At 42.9% G+C, this 19,124-nt stretch overlaps 1 protein-coding gene across 3 annotated transcripts in view; it reads left to right on the forward strand.

The window, feature by feature from the left end:
• The first annotated feature begins 12,045 nt into the window (after window positions 1-12,045).
• TMEM65 (transmembrane protein 65) overlaps window positions 12,046-19,124 on the forward strand; it is a 46,962-nt gene continuing 39,883 nt past the window's right edge. For 2 of the 3 annotated variants that reach the window (XM_059893345.1, XM_025001731.2), the window contains exon 1: window positions 12,057-12,702. In XM_059893345.1, coding sequence (XP_059749328.1) covers window positions 12,411-12,702 — 292 coding nt within the window. In that variant the 5' untranslated portion in view covers window positions 12,057-12,410. 3 annotated transcript variants of the gene reach the window in all.

Genomic DNA, 19,124 nt, shown 5'->3' on the forward strand with positions numbered 1-19,124 from the left:
TGCCATGCTATCTGCTCAAGGTAAACAAAGATGAATTAGGGAAGTTTTCTTCAAGTTGCTTTTAAGTGAAACACCCCAAGGATCAGAATACAAGGATTTCTTTCAGAGAAAGTGATGGTGGTGGGCGGGGTTGGTGGGGGGGAGGGTGGTTGGAAACAGTGCTCATGCCTTCCTGGAAAGCATCTCCAGAAGCCAATTCAAGACATTAGAACTGAGCCCTGAAGACTGGGAACGATTTGGTACACAGAGAAAACGAGAGTGAGGTGCTGCAAGCAGAAGCGGCAGTGTGAACGCAGTCCTGGGGAGTGGAACTCTTGGTAAGCACCAAAGGAGCTTTTGGCTCAAGAAAGGGGAAGTAATAAGACCTGTGGCTGAAAGAATAGTTTTTAATAAGACCAAGAAAATTTATTTAACAAGGGGACCTAGTGGAGATGGAATTTAGAGGCTTACAGAGGAGTTAGTCTCATACTGACATCAACAAATCCTGATGGCTTACACTCTGTCAGGGTTGGCCAGGGTGGAAAGAAGGAGCTGAAAACATTTAATAGGTAGAATGTATAGCATTTGGCAAGGACATGTTAGAATTGAAAGAAGAGGTCAAAGAAGGTTCAAATTTTGACTGAGTTGAGAAGGTATACAAAGGTGTACAAAGAAAATGGAGCAGGAGGAATGGATGTCAAAGGCAAGGTATTATTTCAGGGACAGGTTAAGAAATAACAGCCAGAAACCATTTTAATAATTAAAAGCACAAAACAAAGTTCTGAATCCTAAAACTTCACATGAATATACTAGACACATGAATTACATATGTGGGCCCAATATGCAGAGCTCATTAAACACAAATCCATGCACCACACCTTTGACCTAGCTAAACTAAAAGACTAGCTATTAAAGACATTATTTAAACATTTGATTAATAACATTTGGCTGCCTTTTAGAATTCATCTCCCACTCGTCTTAGCCTCTCTTCTTAACCCACTATAATCTGACCTCAACTCCCAGTACTTAACTGAAATTGCATGGCAAAAGGTTATCAATGATTTTCTCATTCCAAGTCCAAAGAGCACTTAAAAATTATTTCTGTCAAATTTACATTTAGTTTATAAAAATCAAATTGTTCTACAAAGTTTATAATCAGTACCCAGTCATTGTGTAACACATAATGATACTTATTGTACAACAAAGCCTGAGTTTTTACCAACTGTAAACCCCTAGAGTTAGGTGTCTCCCTCCTAATCCATTCATTTATACCATGGCCTTTTCTCTTCACACTCAGCAGATTCATAAGCTTATTTGCCTTGAGTGATTTCACTTTCTTACAGTATGAAATGATGAAAGTTGATAAAAGAAGAGATTACATTTAAAAAATAATAATAAAGAACAGGAAAGCAAAGCTAAAAGAAACAGCAGCTCTAATTTATTCCTCTGTGACAGTCTCAGGTCTCCTTAAGTGTTTTCCTCTTTTGGCTCTTCAGATCCAGCCTAAGCTAAAATGAAGAGGTATGGTAGATGCTGTTACACATATGCACAGTTCCCAAAGACCCCAGTAGGATAAAGACCAAAAGGAAGCAAAACTAAAAGATAAAACAGGAGAGCTGGGTTTACTCCCTGATTTGGGAAGATCCTCTGGAGAAGGGAATGGCAACCCACTACAGTATTCTTGCCTGGAGAATGCTATGGACAGAGAAACCTGGTGGGCTACAGTCCACGGGGTTGCAAAGAGTCGGACACGACCGAGCAACTTTCACTCACTCACTCATATATAAAGCAGTTCCCAACCCTGATTTCCTAATTTCTGATTTTTATTTCACAAAGGCAACTATTTTAAACTCTTTGAGAATTCTCTGCTGGGTACATAAGAGGATCATGCCTTTGATTTCTTTGTTTTTCGACTTTCTTATTGTGTTGGCTATCTCCCTTGTGTCCTCTGGATCTATTCTCTACCCTTTTCCTTGCTCTCTGTTCAGAGAAACTCATCTGTATGGAGCACATCAGTGGGCTGATGAATGGGCCTTTTGGCTTCCAGATGAGTTTGTGTTTCTTCTATTGGGAGAACCTAGAGAGGAGATCAGAGCGAGAGAGAAAAGACTGTGAGATCAGAATGTCTCCTGACTCCCTCCTTGACCACCTAATCCAGCAGGCTGTGTCCTCAACAGGAGACTTTCTAGACTCTTTCAACCTAGATTCTCATTCTAGATTGTGATCCCCATGTACTTTTCCACTCATCCCTGTGAGCCCAAGGCTGGTAACAGTGCACTGGCTTCTAAGCCCTGGGTTACTACACTCTCTCTTGTGATTTCTCTACATCCATTCCTTTGCAAATAAACCCTCCTCAAGTGATCCTATTTAGAGGGGACCACCACGTGTTCTATTGTAACGCTACCTGCTATGCTGACTAGGAGAAAGATTTAGCTTTTTCACTCCCACTTCCTTGTCCCACAACACCTGTCCAGTATAAACACTTAAACACACTTTTTATTAGGAACTGAATGTGTCTCCCACAAAGTTATATGTTGAGGCTCTAAGATCCAATGTGATATTATCTGGTGGTGGGGTTTGGGGGAGGTAATTAGGATTAGATAAGGTCATGAGGGTGGGGCCCTCACGATAGGATGAGCACCCTTATAAGAAGAGACACAAGACAGCTTTTTTCTCACGCACTTGCATAAGGAAGAGGGTATGTGAGCATAGAGCTGGATGGTGGCTGCCTGGAAGCAAAGACAAGAGGTCTTAAAGGAAATTTACCTTGCTGACACGTTCATCTTGGACTTCCCACTGCCAAAACCGAGGGAAATAAATTCCTATTGTGTAAGCCATGCAGTCTGTGGCATTTATTATGGCAGTCTGAGTTGACTAAGATCCTTCTCTTGCCCATCTGCCTTGCTGTTTTTGTTGTTCAGTCGTTAAGTCATGTCTGACTCTTTGCCATCTGCCTAGTTTAGATTTATTATAATTTTTGGTTAGATCAGTATTTGCTATTATTATAACCCTGTATATACTATTTACCTGTGACTTTTAAATGATAATTTTTCCCTAATGTAACTTATTATAGTTAATAATGTTTCAGTTTACTTACTTTTGTATTGCTCATCCACTCCCAAACTGTCTCCCAGAAGTGTAACTCTCCTTTAATATTTCAAATACATCAGAAAAATGTATTAAGTCCATCTCTTTGTTAGAGGCCCACCTCCCAAAACCTTCCATGGCCTTGTTCCCAGGCAGACCTGATGCTTTCTAGACACCCTGTGACTTCTCATTTCCTGTATCTCTTGGCTTGTCCCTTCAATTTGATGGAGTGCATCTTCCAGTGTCTTCTGATAAGATGGATGGGACATAGACATTTTGAGATTTCAGTGTCTGAAACAACCCTCACACTAGATTGCTGGATACAGAATACTAGATTGGAAATGACTTCCCTCAGGATTCTAAAGTTATTTCTCTGTTGACTTCTGGCTTTCAGCAATGCTGTTGAAAATCTGGATGCCATTCTAATGAGATTACTTTTTATTGAATTTCCCTTGACAACCTTTGACTTTGCTGCTGGGAACATTTAGAATCTTTTTTTGGTTCTTAGTAATCAGAAATGTCATCATGACAGGATTTGGAGTGGGTCTTTTTCTCATCTAGTGTTCTGAGCCCTCAATGAACTCTTGATCTGGGAACAAATGACCTTAACTTTAGGAACTTTCCTTCAGATTTGACAATTTTCTCCCTTATGTTTTTAAAAAACTATTTTATCTTCTTTAGCTCTCGTCTACCTCCTGACCTGATTCTATAATGTTGTCACTTACCTTCTATTTTATATCTGTTATATTATCTATCATCTACTTTTAAAGTTTTTTCTCAGTTTATCTTCCAATTTTGCTACATTTTTCACTTTGTCATGTTTTAATTTTCGAGTCAGATTTTTTGTTTTTTGAATGTTCTTACTTTTAAAAATACTTATTTATTTGTATTTTATTTATTTGGCTGCATTGAGTCTTAGTTGCAGTACAAAGGAACTTTAGTTGTGACATGCGAATTCTTAGCTTCGGCATGTGGGATCTAGTTCCTGATTAAGGATCAAACTGGTGTTCCATACATTGGGAGCATGGAGTCTTAGCCACTGGGCCACCAGGAAAGTTCCTGGATGTTCTTACTTTTACATACTCCTATTTTCCCACAGATGCGGTATCTCTTTCCTTATTTTGCAAACATGTTAATGTTATGCATTTTCAAAAGTTTTATTTTGCTCCCCATGTCCTCAGAGGTCCTTTGTTTTTTTTATTCAGTTCTGTTTTTCCATCTTGAAGGCTTTCATCAGCTGACTAGTGAATTTAGGTTGTTAGCTCATATTTTGTATTTAAGAGTAAGACAACAAAAAGCTGGAAACTGAGATGAGTGAAACTGGTTAACTGGTGGCCTGGTTAACTGAAGGTGGCCTGGTTGTACTCTCTTACTGGATTCTCAGAGTGGAGAAATGAAACAGAACAGGACCTATGATACATCCTTCATGTCCTCTGCCTGCCCTTTGTCTATGGAAAACTTTAGTCAAAGAATAAGTATTATCAGAGAAATGAGAAAATGCAGAAACAAAGGAAAACAGTCAAAGGAGACCAAATAATAATAACGTAGTCATTAAGCAAAGTCAAGGACCTTTAGTTCCTTCTCAAGGGCTATAGATAATATTCTAAGCCATATCCTATGAACTGTTTTATAGATACTGAAACCACCCCCCCTCCACCAGGTGAAGCTAATTACATGATGACCAGACTGTAGCCATGACATGAGCTGCCACAATTCTGAAAACTGGCCTCAAGGAAATGGAAACAAACTGACCCTGGAACTGAAGATTAACTGTACCTAAAACAATCCAGATGACACTGGTCAGAACACTGCATGACCAGTTTCAAGATGACTGTCAGAGCTGACTGTGCTGTTTCTGCATGTAACACCCTTCCTCTGTCTTTAACTCTTACACCCTGCTTGTCAATGCAGGAGTAGGCCTTTGGACAGACGTCTGTTACTCCCCTCTAGTTGCTAGTATCTGAAATAAAGCAAACTTTCCTTTCCACAAGCCTAGCCTGTTTATTGGCTTTTAAGTGGCGAGCAGCAGGATCCCACACATTTTTGTAACAACAGTATGGCTAATGGTGTTGCTGAAGCAGAGCAGGAGAGAGATAAGTGATTCATAAGTCAATCTGTGGCATTCACTTAACCTCCTTGTTTGTGGGTGGCTTCCTTTACCCTCAGGTGTTCCTGGAGCCCCCAAGCTAGTGTTTCTCCACTAGGAATATCTAGATTTCTCCTGGGGTGAAGGAATGGCAATCTTCCAGCTGCATGGAATCTGAGTTTATAACTGCTCCATTAAAAATTTTCACCCAGATCTTCTGATTTTAGTTCAATTATTTCTCTGCCTTCAGAGATCCCTGATGGCTCCAATTCCTGTACTTTTTTGAGGCCACTACTAGAATGAACCAAGTCTTCTGGGGAAGACTCTTGAGAGTCCCTTGGACTGCAAGGAGATCAAATAAGTCAATCCTAAAGGAAATCAACCATGAATGTTCACTGGAAGAACTGAAGCTGAACCTGAAACTCCAATACTTTGGCCAGAAACTCTCCACATGGTCCAACTCTCACATCCATACATGACTACTGGAAAAACCATAGCTTTGACTAGTCCGACCTTTGTTGGCAAAGTAATGCCTCTGCTTTTTAATATTCTGTCTAGGTTGGTCATAGCTTTTCTTCCAAGGAGCAAGCGTCTTTTAATTTCATGGCTGCAGTCACCATCTGCAGTGATTTTGGAGCCCCCCAAAATAAAGTCTTTCACGGTTTCCATTGTTTCCCCATCTATTTGTCATGAAGTGATGGGACTGGATGCCATGATCTTAGTTTTCTGAATGTTGAGTTTTAAGCCAGCTTTTTAACTCTCTTCTTTCACTTTCACCAAGAGGCTCTTTAGTTCTTCTTCTCTTTCTGCCATAAGGGTGGTATCATCTGCATATCTGAGGTTATTGGTATGTGTCCTGGCAATCTTGATTCCAGCTTGTGCTTCATCCAGCCCAGTATTTTGCATGAACTCCACAAGTGACAATGTACAGCCTTGATGTACTCATTTCCCCATTTGGAACCAGTTGCTCAGTCATGTCCTACTTTTTCCTTAATGCTATTGACTCCCAAATATTTATCTGTGGCCCCAGGCCCACATAAAGCACAGAAACCAGACAAAGGGAAAGAGGATCCTGTTTCCCTATATCTTAAGCCTGAAGAAAATCAAACACCTGGGAGTCAAAATATCCTTTTAAAGAAAGTAGAAGGAATGAAGGAAGGCATTCAAGGTAAGAAACAAAGGAGGAACTGTACTAGTCATCACGATATGGAAGTTTTTGCCTAAATCACACTGACTCAACACAAAAAAAGTTTATCTGTCATGTAAAATCTGCTGTGAATTGGGGCAACTCTCTAGGGCAGCTGTCCTCCTATATTGTCTCACTACTCCTTACCGCCCCAATTTCATGGAACTTCCATTTCAACACATGTTGTGAATCTTACATGCTAGGGGAGGACAGAGCTGCATAGCTGCTGCTGCTGCTGCTAAGTCGCTTCAGTCGTGTCCAACTCTGTGCAACCCCATAGACGGCAGCCCACCAGGCTCCCCTGTCCCTGGGATTCTCCAGGCAAGAGCTAAGCACGGGAAATTAAGGGCCTGTATCTGGAGGTGAAAATGTGTCAGTCAGGTTTCCATTCATTGGCCATAGCAAGTCACATGGCAACCCTCAACTTTAAGGGGACAAGGAAGAATAATCCTCTCAGGCCCTGAGAATCAATTGTTGAGCAGTAGTGATTAATAACAGCGAAAATATTTGGTCTGAAATGGAAAATCTGGCCTTAAACAAAATATCTTTTTATTTTTATACTTCCAGTCCTAGCTTGGTAGCTGGTACAGAGAGGGGAAGGGTCAATATTATCTGAATATCAGATAACACAGGTCTGTGTTAGAAGGGGCTTCAGTAGTGACTCAGTGAGGTTTGATCCCTTGGTCAGGAAGATTCCCTGGAGAAGGAAATGGCAATCCACTCCAGTATGCTTGCCTGGGAAATCCCATGTACAGAGGAGTCTGGTGGGCTACAGTCTGTTGGGTTTCAAAAGAGGCAGACATGACTTAGTCACTAAACAACAACAACAATGTGTTAGAAGATAATTTAATAAAATATCTATTTAAAAGTTATTCAATAAAGTCTGAGTTGATGCCTTATTTTCCTTCAAAACCAAACAACAAAAGGGACTTCCTTTGAGGTCCAGTGGTTAAGACTCCATGTTTTCAATGCAGGGACCACAGGTTCAATTCTTGGTCAGGGAACTAAGATCCCACATGCCTCACAGCCAAAAAAATAAAAAAAGACATAAAACAGAAACAATATGTAACAAGACTTTTAAAATGGTCCACATAAAAAAAAATTCTTAAAATAATGTGGACAGCAATAGCTGGGTGTATAAGGTATCATAAGATGTAGACAGAACATGGCCTTGTGCCATACCATGAACAGGGATGCCAGGAGTTCTGGAGAGCACCTGCATGATGTAACCTATTGTGGACTGCTGATTTGGCAACAATTTTTCATGAGGAGGAGACAGTGATTGTTAACTGAGGCATGATGTTTTTCATCTTTGTCATCTTGAAAAGTGAAGAGCAGCTTCTGCTGAGGCCAAAACTGTCTTCTGAGCCCTCTTTCTCTCCATCTTTGACTTCTGTAACCTTCTCCAACCTGCTGAAGCTACCTGCTCAGCACCCTCCCATTTCCTCACAGCCTTCCTCTTGCTGCCCACAGCTAGACCTGCCTTATCCTACCCTTCTCCATACCTCCATGCACAGACCCTGCCCCATCTCCTTCATTTATTCATATTTAGGGTATTCAAGTGTTCAGAGAAACAGTGGATAGGTGATCCAGTTAGTACACATGATATATGTATCAAATGATGATAGGTAGGTATTTCCCAAATTAGGGTCCAAAGACCTAACCCTAGAGGTTTGAGGGGTCCACAGGAATTAGGGTAATAATAATGTATTGAGCACTTACATGTTTCAAGTGCCGTTTGAAATGCTTTACAGATATTTACTTTCACTGTAACTTTCTAAAGCAGATCCCCTTACCTCCATTTAACATATAAGCAAACTTAGCAACATGTTCTTATTACCATCAAAGACATGAGAAGTTATACAGCCAGGTTATACAAGGTTATACATTTACAGCTAGTAAGTAGTAGAGTGGGGACTCAAAACCTAGTCTGCCTCCAGAGCGAATGATCTCAACCACTTTGCAATGTTGTCATCTGGGGCTTGACAGGGACTGAATGGTCCAAGATGGCCTCATGCATGTGTCTGGTAGTTAGCTGGGGCTATTGGCTGTCACTTCCTCCTCCACGCTGCTTTTCCAGGAGGATACTCCAAACCTCTTTACGTGGCAGCTGAATTTCGAGATTGTACCATTGGTCATGGAACAGATAGACTTATAGATCAAATTAAGATGCGTGAATCACATTGTTAGGTGGCAGCTTTAAAACATGTCCCTAAATTCTTTGACACTTCTTCTATTGAGAGGTGGAGGTCCATTGTTATTCAGTCTCTTGGTGGTGTCTGACCGCATGGACTGTAGCATGCCAGGCTCCCCTGTTCTTCACCATCTCCCTGTTACATGGGCTGGCCCTAGTGGCTTGCTGGTGGCTGGTAGAATAAGTGGAAGTGATACTGCATGATTCCTTAAGATAAGTCATTAAAGGTCATGAACCTGTTTTTTTTTCTCCAGACACTTGCTCTCCGGGAAGCCAGCTGCCATGTGAGAAGTCTGACCTGCGGGAGGGGTATGTGAAGGTACTCTGGTTCACAGTCCCAGCTGAGCTTCCAGCCAGACAACAGTCAGCATCAACTGTCAGCCACATAACTGTGCCATCTTGGATATCCAGACTTGATAAGCCTTTAAATGACTGCAGTTGCAGTGACATCTGATAAGAGACTCCAACAAAGAACTGCCCAAGCAAGTCCTTCCTGAATTCCTGTTACAATATCATGAGCAGGATAAACTGCCTAGTTAAGCCACTAAGTTTGGTTTAACATGTTCACTCAAAGAGCAGCAAGAGTAACCCAGTTTATCAACCAACTTAGAACAGAGTGAGAAGCAAGGAGAAAGAGATGGAGTAGATAAACAAGCTTAGGATGAGACATAGGCAGGGTGGAGGACCATTGTAAAAACCATTTTGTTTTATGTGACACTTATATGTGTTAACACTCTCTGCCAGTCTTCTCTACAGATGGCATAGTTTTAAGGACCAGAGTGGAGAGGAAGTGAGGGGTTTCAGCAGACTGAAGGGGCCTGGAATCAACACAAGGCAAGTGTGTCTTGTCAAAACTATAGTTGGCCATCAGCTGGCTGAGTAGCTAGGATTCATCTGCTAGAATAATTTATCTGCTACATTTATGTGTGCAGAGACTATATAAGGCCATAATGTGGGCATAATGGATATCATGAGTTGGTGATAACATAGCTGTCAGTCTAGAGGTAGTATGTTCCATGCCTTATTAATATTTAAAGTTCACTTGGTCTATCTCTTTCTATCTAAAGTAGAACTTTATTTATTTGACTGCATTGGGTCTTAGCTGTGGAATGCAGGATCTACGCAGCTTCTCTCTAGTTGCTGTGCATGGGCTTAGCGGCCCCTCAGCATGTGGAATCTTAGTTTCCCAACCAGGGATCCAACCCACGAACCTTGCATTAGAAGGTGAATTCTTGACCACTGGACCACCAGGTAAGTCCCTAAAGTAACGCTTTCATTTGTTCCATCCTTTTTGTTTAACACATACCCATTCAGTCTATGTGTAACATGTCTTATAAGCAAATTGTGTCTATGTTTTCGTTTCTCTTATTCTCTGAGGCAGAGCTGATTACTCATAAAGCATGCAGCAAACACATTTCAGCAAGCCTCAAGGAACAAGCACTTATCGTTGTGATGTCCCACTTACTGCTGAAAGTATCACATGGCCAAGCCCACAATCATATGGTGCAAGTCTACACAAGGGGGTGTATAGCACAAGGCATGATTCACTGGGACCATAATGGAACAATCGGACACTAACACACAGCTAGGAAGTGACTGATCCAATTACTGAACTTTCAGCATTCTATGCTTTTGGAGCCGACACACAAAACTGGTGTCCTGGAGACTGCTGGAGACTGCTTTTGCATCTCTCTCTTCCCAGGCCCCACCCCAAACCCAATGAATCAGAATCTCTTGGAGGTAAAAGGTATATATGGGGGGAGGTGGTAGAAATCCCAAGAATTTGAGACTTAAATAACTCTGTAGAAGATTCCAACACACCATGGGAAATGTAGGGGGTTTCAAAGAAAAGAAAGTCTCTCTCTTAAGAGCTTGCATTTTCCAAAGAGAACATTCTTAATTATCATTACAACAGGAGCATTGCCCTGAAATTTAAAAAATTTAAAAATGCTTTCCCAAGTTAGAGCAGTGGTTCTCAAACTTTTGTCTGTGAGTGTGTGTGATGTGTTAGTCACTCAGTCGTGTCTGACTTTTTGTGACCCTATGGACTGTAGCCCCCTCCAGGCTCCTCTGTCCATGGAATTCTCCAGGCAAGAATACAGGAGTGGGTTGTCATTCCCTTCTCCAGGGGAATCTTCCCAACCCAAGGATCAAACCTGGTCTCCTGCATTGCAGGCAGATTCTTTACCATCCGAGCCACCAGGGAAGGAATCAGTATTAACTGGAGGGTCTGTAAAACGCAGATGACTGAGTCCAAAACCCAGTTTCAGATTCAGGATGTCTCTGGTGGAGCACCTGAATTTGCATGTCTAACAAGTTCTTTTGTCTAGGGACCATACTCTGAGAACCACTGAGTCAGAGCAGTAGAAGGATTTGGTGATAAGGTTCCTCCAATGACTCACATTTTTTGTACTTACATTTTTACAGCACATCTACTGCATATACGGTCTTGGGCTGGGTGCAGCAGCGGATATAAGGATAGGATTTAGGTCTTGATTACACTTGAGCAGATTTATTCTCTAAGTGGATCTATTCTCTAAGAAGCCAGGAAGCCTAAGTGTCAGTTCAGACAGAGCAGAGATCTCCTCCCTTGGGAAAAGATAAAGCTCGTAAAAGGAGACTCTGTGACTCCTCCGAAAATGCCTAGGACACGTGGAAATGGTGGAAAATTGCAGAATTCTTTCCGTCTCAGCATAGATAAAAAAAAAATCAACCCAACAGACCTGAACAAACACCTGGAAAAGGTCTGCGGCATTCATGCCTCAGGCTCCAGCACTAATAATCTGCAAAGTGCTTGCATTAAAACGGGGGAAAGTGTTCTCAGTGTCAAGGTCTCAAAGACTTCTTGGGAAGGGGTAGACATGGCTTCGCCTTCCCTTTACAGTTTCCAGAGATCGGGTTCCGGCGGAAGCCGGGGTGTGCGGTGACTTGGCAAACGGCGCGGCTTGAGCGCTTTAATAACCCAAAGGCTGAGCAGGGCGCTGTGGTGAGGCCCGTGTCAAGCGAAGGGGGCCACACGCTGGACCATCATTCAGAACCAGCCTCAGATTCAGGTATGACGCTAGGGCGGGACGGGTGGCAGTCTCACTACCCAGCCCAGCGAGGGGCTCAAGGCTCTTCTTCCGTACCCCTCAGTCTGGACTCAAATGTGGCGGAGGCTAGGACCGGCAGCCACTGCCCTCTTCCTGCACCTTCAAGCACCGGAGGGCGGGAGGACGCGCGTGCACTCGCCTCACGCGGGAGCGCGCGCGCCCCGAGAGCCTGCGCACTGCGCCTGCGCAGCCCCGCCCCTTACCCGCCCCCTTCCTTCGCCCCGCCCTGTTACCCCCTACCCTGCCGCTAGGGGTAGCGGCGGCGGCTGGGGTCCGAGAGCGCGGCACCTTTGAGACAGACCTGAGGAGTGAGGACGAGCGCCGGCCAGAGGCTGGGAAAACCGGCGATAAGGGAGGGCGGTGCCGGAGAAGGGCGGCGCGTGGCTGACTCATCCCTCTGGAAGATAAGACTGACAGACGCAAACCCTTGCCGAACCCGCCCGCCCGGCCGCGCTGCTCCGGGTCGGCTGGGAGGCGCCCGCCCGCGCCGCCAGCCCGCCTGCCAGCCAGTCTTCTCCGGGAGCGCTCTCCCGGCCCGGCCGCCTCAGAGAAAGTTTTCGTCGTCGGGAGGGACCGGAGGTGCCGCGGGCCTTCGGGGAAGAGAAGGAGGACGCAGGAGGAGGCTTCAGCCGCGCGGGCCCGGGGAGTGCATGGTGCCCGGCGCCTCGGCCGCCTATCAGGAGGACGTCGGGGCGGGGTCGGGCTGAGGCCAGCTCCTTCTTTCCCGAGGCCTCGTCAGAAATCGCCCTCCCGGACTGCCGCGGGGTCCCCGCTCCTCAGCCCGCCATGTCCCGGCTGCTGCCGCTGCTGAGGAGCCGGACCGCGCGCAGCCTGAGGCCGGGCCCGGCCGCCGCCGCCGCGCCCCGTCCGCCCTCCTGGTGCTGCTGCGGGCGGGGGCTGCTGGCGCTCGCGGCCCCGGGCGGCCCCCGGGCGCTGGGCACCCACCCCAAGAAGGAGCCCATAGAGGCGCTGAACACGGCGCAGGGCGCGCGCGACTTCATCTACAGCCTGCACTCCAGCGAGAGGAGCTGCCTGCTCAAGGAGCTGCATCGCTTCGAGTCCATCGCCATCGCCCAAGGTAAGGGGGACCCGAGGGGGGCGATCCGGGGGGCCCGGCGCCCTCCTTTCCCCCGCTCGCCCCTCGGCCTGGGCCCCTGGCCGCCGCTCCCCTCGCCTTCCTGGCCTCGCGCCTGGGACGTCGGAGGAGGGGGAACTTTCCGCCTCCTGAGTGTCCCCGGGGCAGGTAGGACAGCCGCGGATCGTGCCAGGCAGCCGGGGCCAACGCTTGGCTGGTTCCTCGGAGCTTCAGCCCCAGTTACCAACCGACGAGAATCTGATTTTGTTTAGATTTGCCGTGTTCACTCTCCTCCGACCCCCACACCCGCTAGTCGTCCTGTCCCCTAGCTCGTGTTGCTTCTGGGAGCGTGCAGCCGTGCAGGTGGCTAAGCCGACAGGCAGGAGGAAACTTTGTTGAATGGTTATCAAAAGAAGATGTGTGGGTCCGAAAGAAGGGATGTCGCTTCTTAAGGCAGAGATACTCTCAGCTGCCTGTTTGTACACGCCTCCAGTTGGATTCATTTGAACAGCCGAAGGAAACATTTTCCTGGGAAATGGAAAGAGTGGAGTAGACCAACAATAGCACATACAGACTGGCAAGTCAGTCCATCATAGGTTTGGTGCTACCCAAGTTAAACTCCCCTTTCTGTTGTTTCCTCAGAGGATGAAAGAATGCAGTAGATAGGAAGGGTTTTTTTTTTTTTTTCTGGAAATCTGTGACTCTACAATAAAAAGCAGACTTCTGCTCAAAAATAATCTGGAATGGTGAAAACCAAGCTATTTTTAAGCTAACATGTTAAAAGAGGATATTTTTAAAACTAGTGCAGAATGCTGGTAGGTCAGAATTTGAGTCCAAGTGAAAGAGCTAAAAAGTCGGAAAACCAGAAGAGGTGAAAGGGACCAGTGATCAATCACTCATTCTTAAAATACCTTTGCCATTTAAATACCCTGATACAAACAAAATACATTGCTGCTGTTTTATATTACATTCTGGTGTGTTTGAAAGTTGTGTTTTTTTCCTCTAAGTTTATGCCTCTCCTCCTTCAGGGTTGGTAGGTAAATAACCATTTCATAAATTCCTTATGTTACGAGCCCATTTATTTGGAAAAAGACGTTTCATTTGCCAGAGGCACTTGAAAGTGCTTCTTTGATCTGTGGATAGGAATGGAGGAAAGAATTATGTACCTCATAAGCATGATCTTTCTATACTACTTTTTCAGAAACTTATTAGTTATTTCTTTAGCAGTAAAGAAAACTTTTAACTTCTTTCTTTTCTGCAGTTCAGGGAATTGTGGAACAATTTATGGTATTGGATCATTCCAGACATTGTCTACTCACAGTGCTTCTATAGGAAAAATGTAACATCCCAATCAATTCGGTTATTCAATATGTAATCATGATATTATATGAAGTCATAATCAGATATTAGCATATTTGTAAGCTATATGTGCACTCAGTGTGTGGTTTTAAAATAATCATTTCCAAAAATATGACCATTGGAAAAAACTATAAAGACATCCATGCCAGAGCATTAGTTTTGGGAATCTTTCTCCATGGATAAGACTGTTTGAACTCACATTTGGCCTTTTCTAAGTAATTTCTTAGAAATTCTGCGTTAACATTGTTTCAAGATTGGAGGGCCTTCTTAATATGATTTTATAACAGTTCATGAAAAGCATGTTCTGTGATACACATGGATAAATTTTACCTTGTACCTAATAATAATAGTTTTAGCACATGCCAATAGTATTGTGGTAGGAATGCTACATTTTCCAGTGAAGGTAATGCTTTAAAATTTAACATGGTTTTAAATACTGGAAAGGGCCTATAAATTTCAGTCAATGGAGATCAGTTAGTGCCAAACTTAATAATATATAAGTTATATGAGAGAGAAGTTGGTAATTTAAATTGTGTTTGTTCAAGATAAACAAGCAAGGATATAGGAAACAATGTAGTAGTCAAATGCTTATTTGACTTATAAGCTAAACAATTGTAAAGTTTAAGTCAACTAATTTTACCAATGTTAATGACTAAATTAGTGCCTTTTGACTCATGTGACATTTATTGATGATGATGCTTTAATTTTTAGTATAGAATTAATTCTAATACAGTTTTTGATACCAGTCAGTGCATATAGTTTTGAGGGAGATAACTGGGATCATAACTAGTAAATTACCCTAGTCATTAACCACTTAAGGTAAAGAGATTTCTTATGTCAAGAATGCATACAGCTCAATCTATTGCTGAAATAAATTTTTTCCCCAGACAAATGAAAAATTGTCATATTTTTCTTTTATTGTTGCTTTTTGAGTGTTTTTAAATACTCAGCCTGTGTATTAAATGTGTGTGTACTAAGTGCACTTTCTAATGAAATAAATCATTAAAAGAGCTGTTTCTTATAATAGGAAATCTTACATGTTTTTGGAAAGCGGGTGCTTGCATGATCTAATGTAGTGTTTTGGATTTGGTGTGGAAACATTACAAGAAAACATCTATGCTTTGAAATGGAAGTGGATCTACTGCTGAAATTTGTCACATTGGCCCTTATCTTTCTTATGTGTTTATCAGTAGGCATTTGTTATAGTCTGTGGCAAGATAAAGCCTTAGAATCAATTTGTAATAGATAAAGCAAACTTTGTGGGATGTCTTGTTATGGTTAAGTAAGATATTGTGATTTTTAAATTACAAACTGATTTCCTGCCAAGTTTTTTTAAAGTAGATGTTATGTTCTCAACTTATCTGTTCAACCTGTTGTCTTTCTTCCAGAAAGAGTCCGTATTCTCCTGACAGTACATTGTTGTGCTGATATTATTACTATTGCCTTTTAATTCTAGCTGAGCTTTTTAAACCGAATTTGTTTTCAAATTTCTACAATTACTATTTCTATTTGTAATTATTTTAAAAAACATTTAAAATATCAATTTAGTTTTTCAAGAATGAGCAGGATTCATTGTATTAGTTATACATTCAGTTCAGTTCAGTTCAGTTGCTCAGTCGTGTCCGACTCTTTGCGACACCGTGAACGCAGCACACCAGGCCTCCCTGTCCTTTACCAATTCCCAGAGTTCACTCAAACTCACGTCCATCAAGTCGGTGATGCCATCCAGCCATCTCATCTTCTGTCGTCCTCTTCTCCTCCTGTCCCCAATCCCTCCTAGTATCAGAGTCTTTTCCAGTGAGTCAACTCTTTGCATGAGGTGGCCAAAGTACTGGAGTTTCAGCTTTAGCATCATTCCTTCCAAAGAACACCCAGGGGTGATCTCCTTTAGAATGGACTGGTTGGATCTCCTTGCAGGGACTCTCAAGGGACTTGAGTCCAAGGGACTCTCAAGAGTCTTCTCCAACACCACAGTTCAGAAGCATCAATTCTTTGGCGCTGAGCTTTCTTCACAGTCCAACTCTCATATCCATACATGACCACTGGAAAAACCATAGCCTTGACTAGACAGACCTTTGTTGGCAAAGTAATGTCTCTGCTTTTGAATATGCTTTCTAGGTTGGTCATAACTTTCCTTCCAAGGAGTAAGCATCTTTTAATTTCATGGCTGTAATCACCATCTGCGGTGATTTTGGAGCCCCCCAAAATAAAGTCTGACACTGTTTCCACTGTTTCCCCATCTATTTGCCATGAAGTGATGGGACCAGATGCCTTAGAATACATAAAAACAAATATGACTTTTCCTGGAGTTCAAATCCACTAGGGATCTTGGACTCTTTAATAAGAGTATTCCCATTTTTGTCAACCCTTTGTATAGGATTATATAAGTAGCAAAGCTGTTAAGCTGTTAGCCTCTGGGATGAACTGGTGATAATCTTGGCTTTTGCTCAGAGAGAATAGGAAAGAGGGCAAGAAAACAGTTCATACTCCAGTTTAACATTTGCGAATAACGATATTTCAGTGCCTTAGTGAAACAGTAAAAGAAAATAAAAGAATAACCGGACCTCCAAGAGGAGAACAGATGAGGATATGAAATGTGGATTGAATCAGGAGGAGTGAGTCATCTCTAATAAGCTGGGAACTTCTATATCTTGGCCCTGGATAAGTAAATGAAGCTTTGTTACTATCAGTTATTTTTCCAATATGGGAAGAGCCTCATTATGGCAGTATATTCCAACAGCCTTAATTGTGAATAGTTTTAAGAGTTAATGAACATATTGGATTAGGCCTATAACTAGGGATTCTGCCTAGAAAACAGATAACATAAATAGGATTTTTTTCCTTTCCATTATAAAATGGATATATTCTATTAACAATCTTTAATCATCATTTAACATGTAACTTGAGCTCTAGAGTTATTTGTGACATAAAACAGTGACCATTGTGTTATATCTCATGGTTTTATGGATCAGGAATATAGGCAGGGCTCAGCTGGGTGATTTGTCTCTTTCATGCAGTATCTGTGGGGGTCACTTAGTAAACAGCTGGCAGATGAGCTAGTTACAGGATCCAAGATGGCTTCACTCGCTTGTCTGGCACTTTGTTGGACATGACTGGGAGTTTGGGCTCAAATGGAACTCCTGACGAGTGTAGATGCATTTGATTTCACTAGCATGACAGTCTGAGAATGAATCAGGACTCCCAGAGGAAATGTTCCAAGAGAGCTGAGTAGATGTGGTAAGACTTTGTATCAGTTTCCTATTGCTGCTGTAACAAATTACCACAAATATAGTGGCTTAAAACAACACAAGTTCATTCAGTTAGAGTTCCTGAAGTCTGAAGGCCAAAATTAGACTTAAGCGGCTAAAATAAAAGTGTTACCAAGGTTCTGTCCTTCTCCAGGCCCTAGTGGAGAACCTGGTGCTTGTTTCTTCCAGGTTTTGGCATGTGCTCGTTCCTGCTCACATTAATCTCTGCTTCAGCTGTCACATCATTGACCTTTTTACCTTTCTCTTATAAGGACCCTTGGGATTACATTTAGAACTGACCTGGATTATTCAGGATAATCTTTCTCTCTCAAAATCCTTAATTTAGTGACATCTGCAAACTCTCCTGTGAAGACAGGTTGAAGGATTAGAATGTGGACATATGGTGGGGGGTAATATTATTCAGCCTACCACAGATTTATGACCTAGCCTTGCTGCTGCTGCTAAGTCGCTTCAGTCGTGTCAGACTCTGTGTGACCCCATAGACGGCAGCCCACCAGGCTCCACCATCCCTGGGATTCTCCAGGCAAGAACACTGGAGTGGGCTGCCATTTCCTTCTCCAATGCATGAAAGTGAAAAGTGAAAGCTAAGTCGCTGAGTCGTGTCTGACCCTCAGCGACCCCATGGACTGCAGCCTTCCAGGCTCCTCTGTCCATGGGATTTTCCAGGCAAGAGTACTGGAGTGGGGTGCTATTGCCTTCTCTGTATGACCTAGCCTTGGAAGTCCCCAAATGTCATTTCTGCTGCATGCTATTGATCAAGCAAATTGCTAAGGCCAGTGTAGATTCAAGGGAAGGAAAATTAGGAGGAGATATTCTGTGTAGTAACCATAACTGATAACTGTAGTTTGTTCCTTTTTATTAGTTATGTATAAAAATTAATCGTTTCTGTTAGAAATTTTATGTTGCATCGTTCTTTATTAATGTACACCAGTAACATGTTGAATTTTGGTTTAAGACTTTTGAACATTCTGAGTGCCAGTGTAGTGACAGTGATTCCTTTGATTGTTATATATTGATATATTGATTAATATATATATAGAGAGAGACAGAGAGATGTATAGGACCTTTTCTCTATATCAGGATTTCTCAACTTTGGCAATATTGACATTTTGGATTGAATAATTCTTTGTTGTGGGGTTGTCCTTCACATAGGATATTTAGCAGCATCCCTGTCTTCTAGGTACTAGATGCCAGTAGCCCCCTCCCACCCTCCTCACCCCAAGTTTTGTGAACCAAAAATGTCTCTGCTGCTGCTGCTGCTAAGTGGCTTTAGTTGTGTCCGACTCTGTGCGACCCCATGGACTGCAGCTCAGCAGGCTCCCCCGTCCCTGGGATTCTCCAGGCAAGAACACTGGAGTGGGTTGCCATTTCCTTCTCCAATGCATGAAAGTGAAAAGTGAAAGTGAAGTTGCTCAGTTGTGTCCGACTCTTAGCGACCCCATGGACTGCAGCCTACCAGGCTCCTCCGCCCATGGGATTTTTCAGGCAAGAGTACTGGAATGGGGTGCTATTGCCTTCTCTGAAAAATGTCTCTAGATATTGCCAACTGTCCCTGGAGGAGACATTGAATGGGAGGAAGGGGAGGAATTTAGCAAAATAAAAACCAGTCTGATCAATGGCCATTGCTTCATATGAAATGCTGTATTTCATATAAATATATGAATAGAAAAGACAATTACTTCTTCGCTCTTTGTCCCTGTCTCTCCCCTTTGCCTATCATCCATTGATACTTGCTATTTTCAGTATATTCTTTTTGTTCTAGCTCATTTCCTCCATTTTACATTTATTTTTCTCTGG

Source organism: Bos taurus, chromosome 14 (genome assembly GCF_002263795.3).
Source record: "Bos taurus isolate L1 Dominette 01449 registration number 42190680 breed Hereford chromosome 14, ARS-UCD2.0, whole genome shotgun sequence".
Classification (NCBI taxonomy): Eukaryota; Metazoa; Chordata; class Mammalia; order Artiodactyla; family Bovidae; genus Bos; species Bos taurus.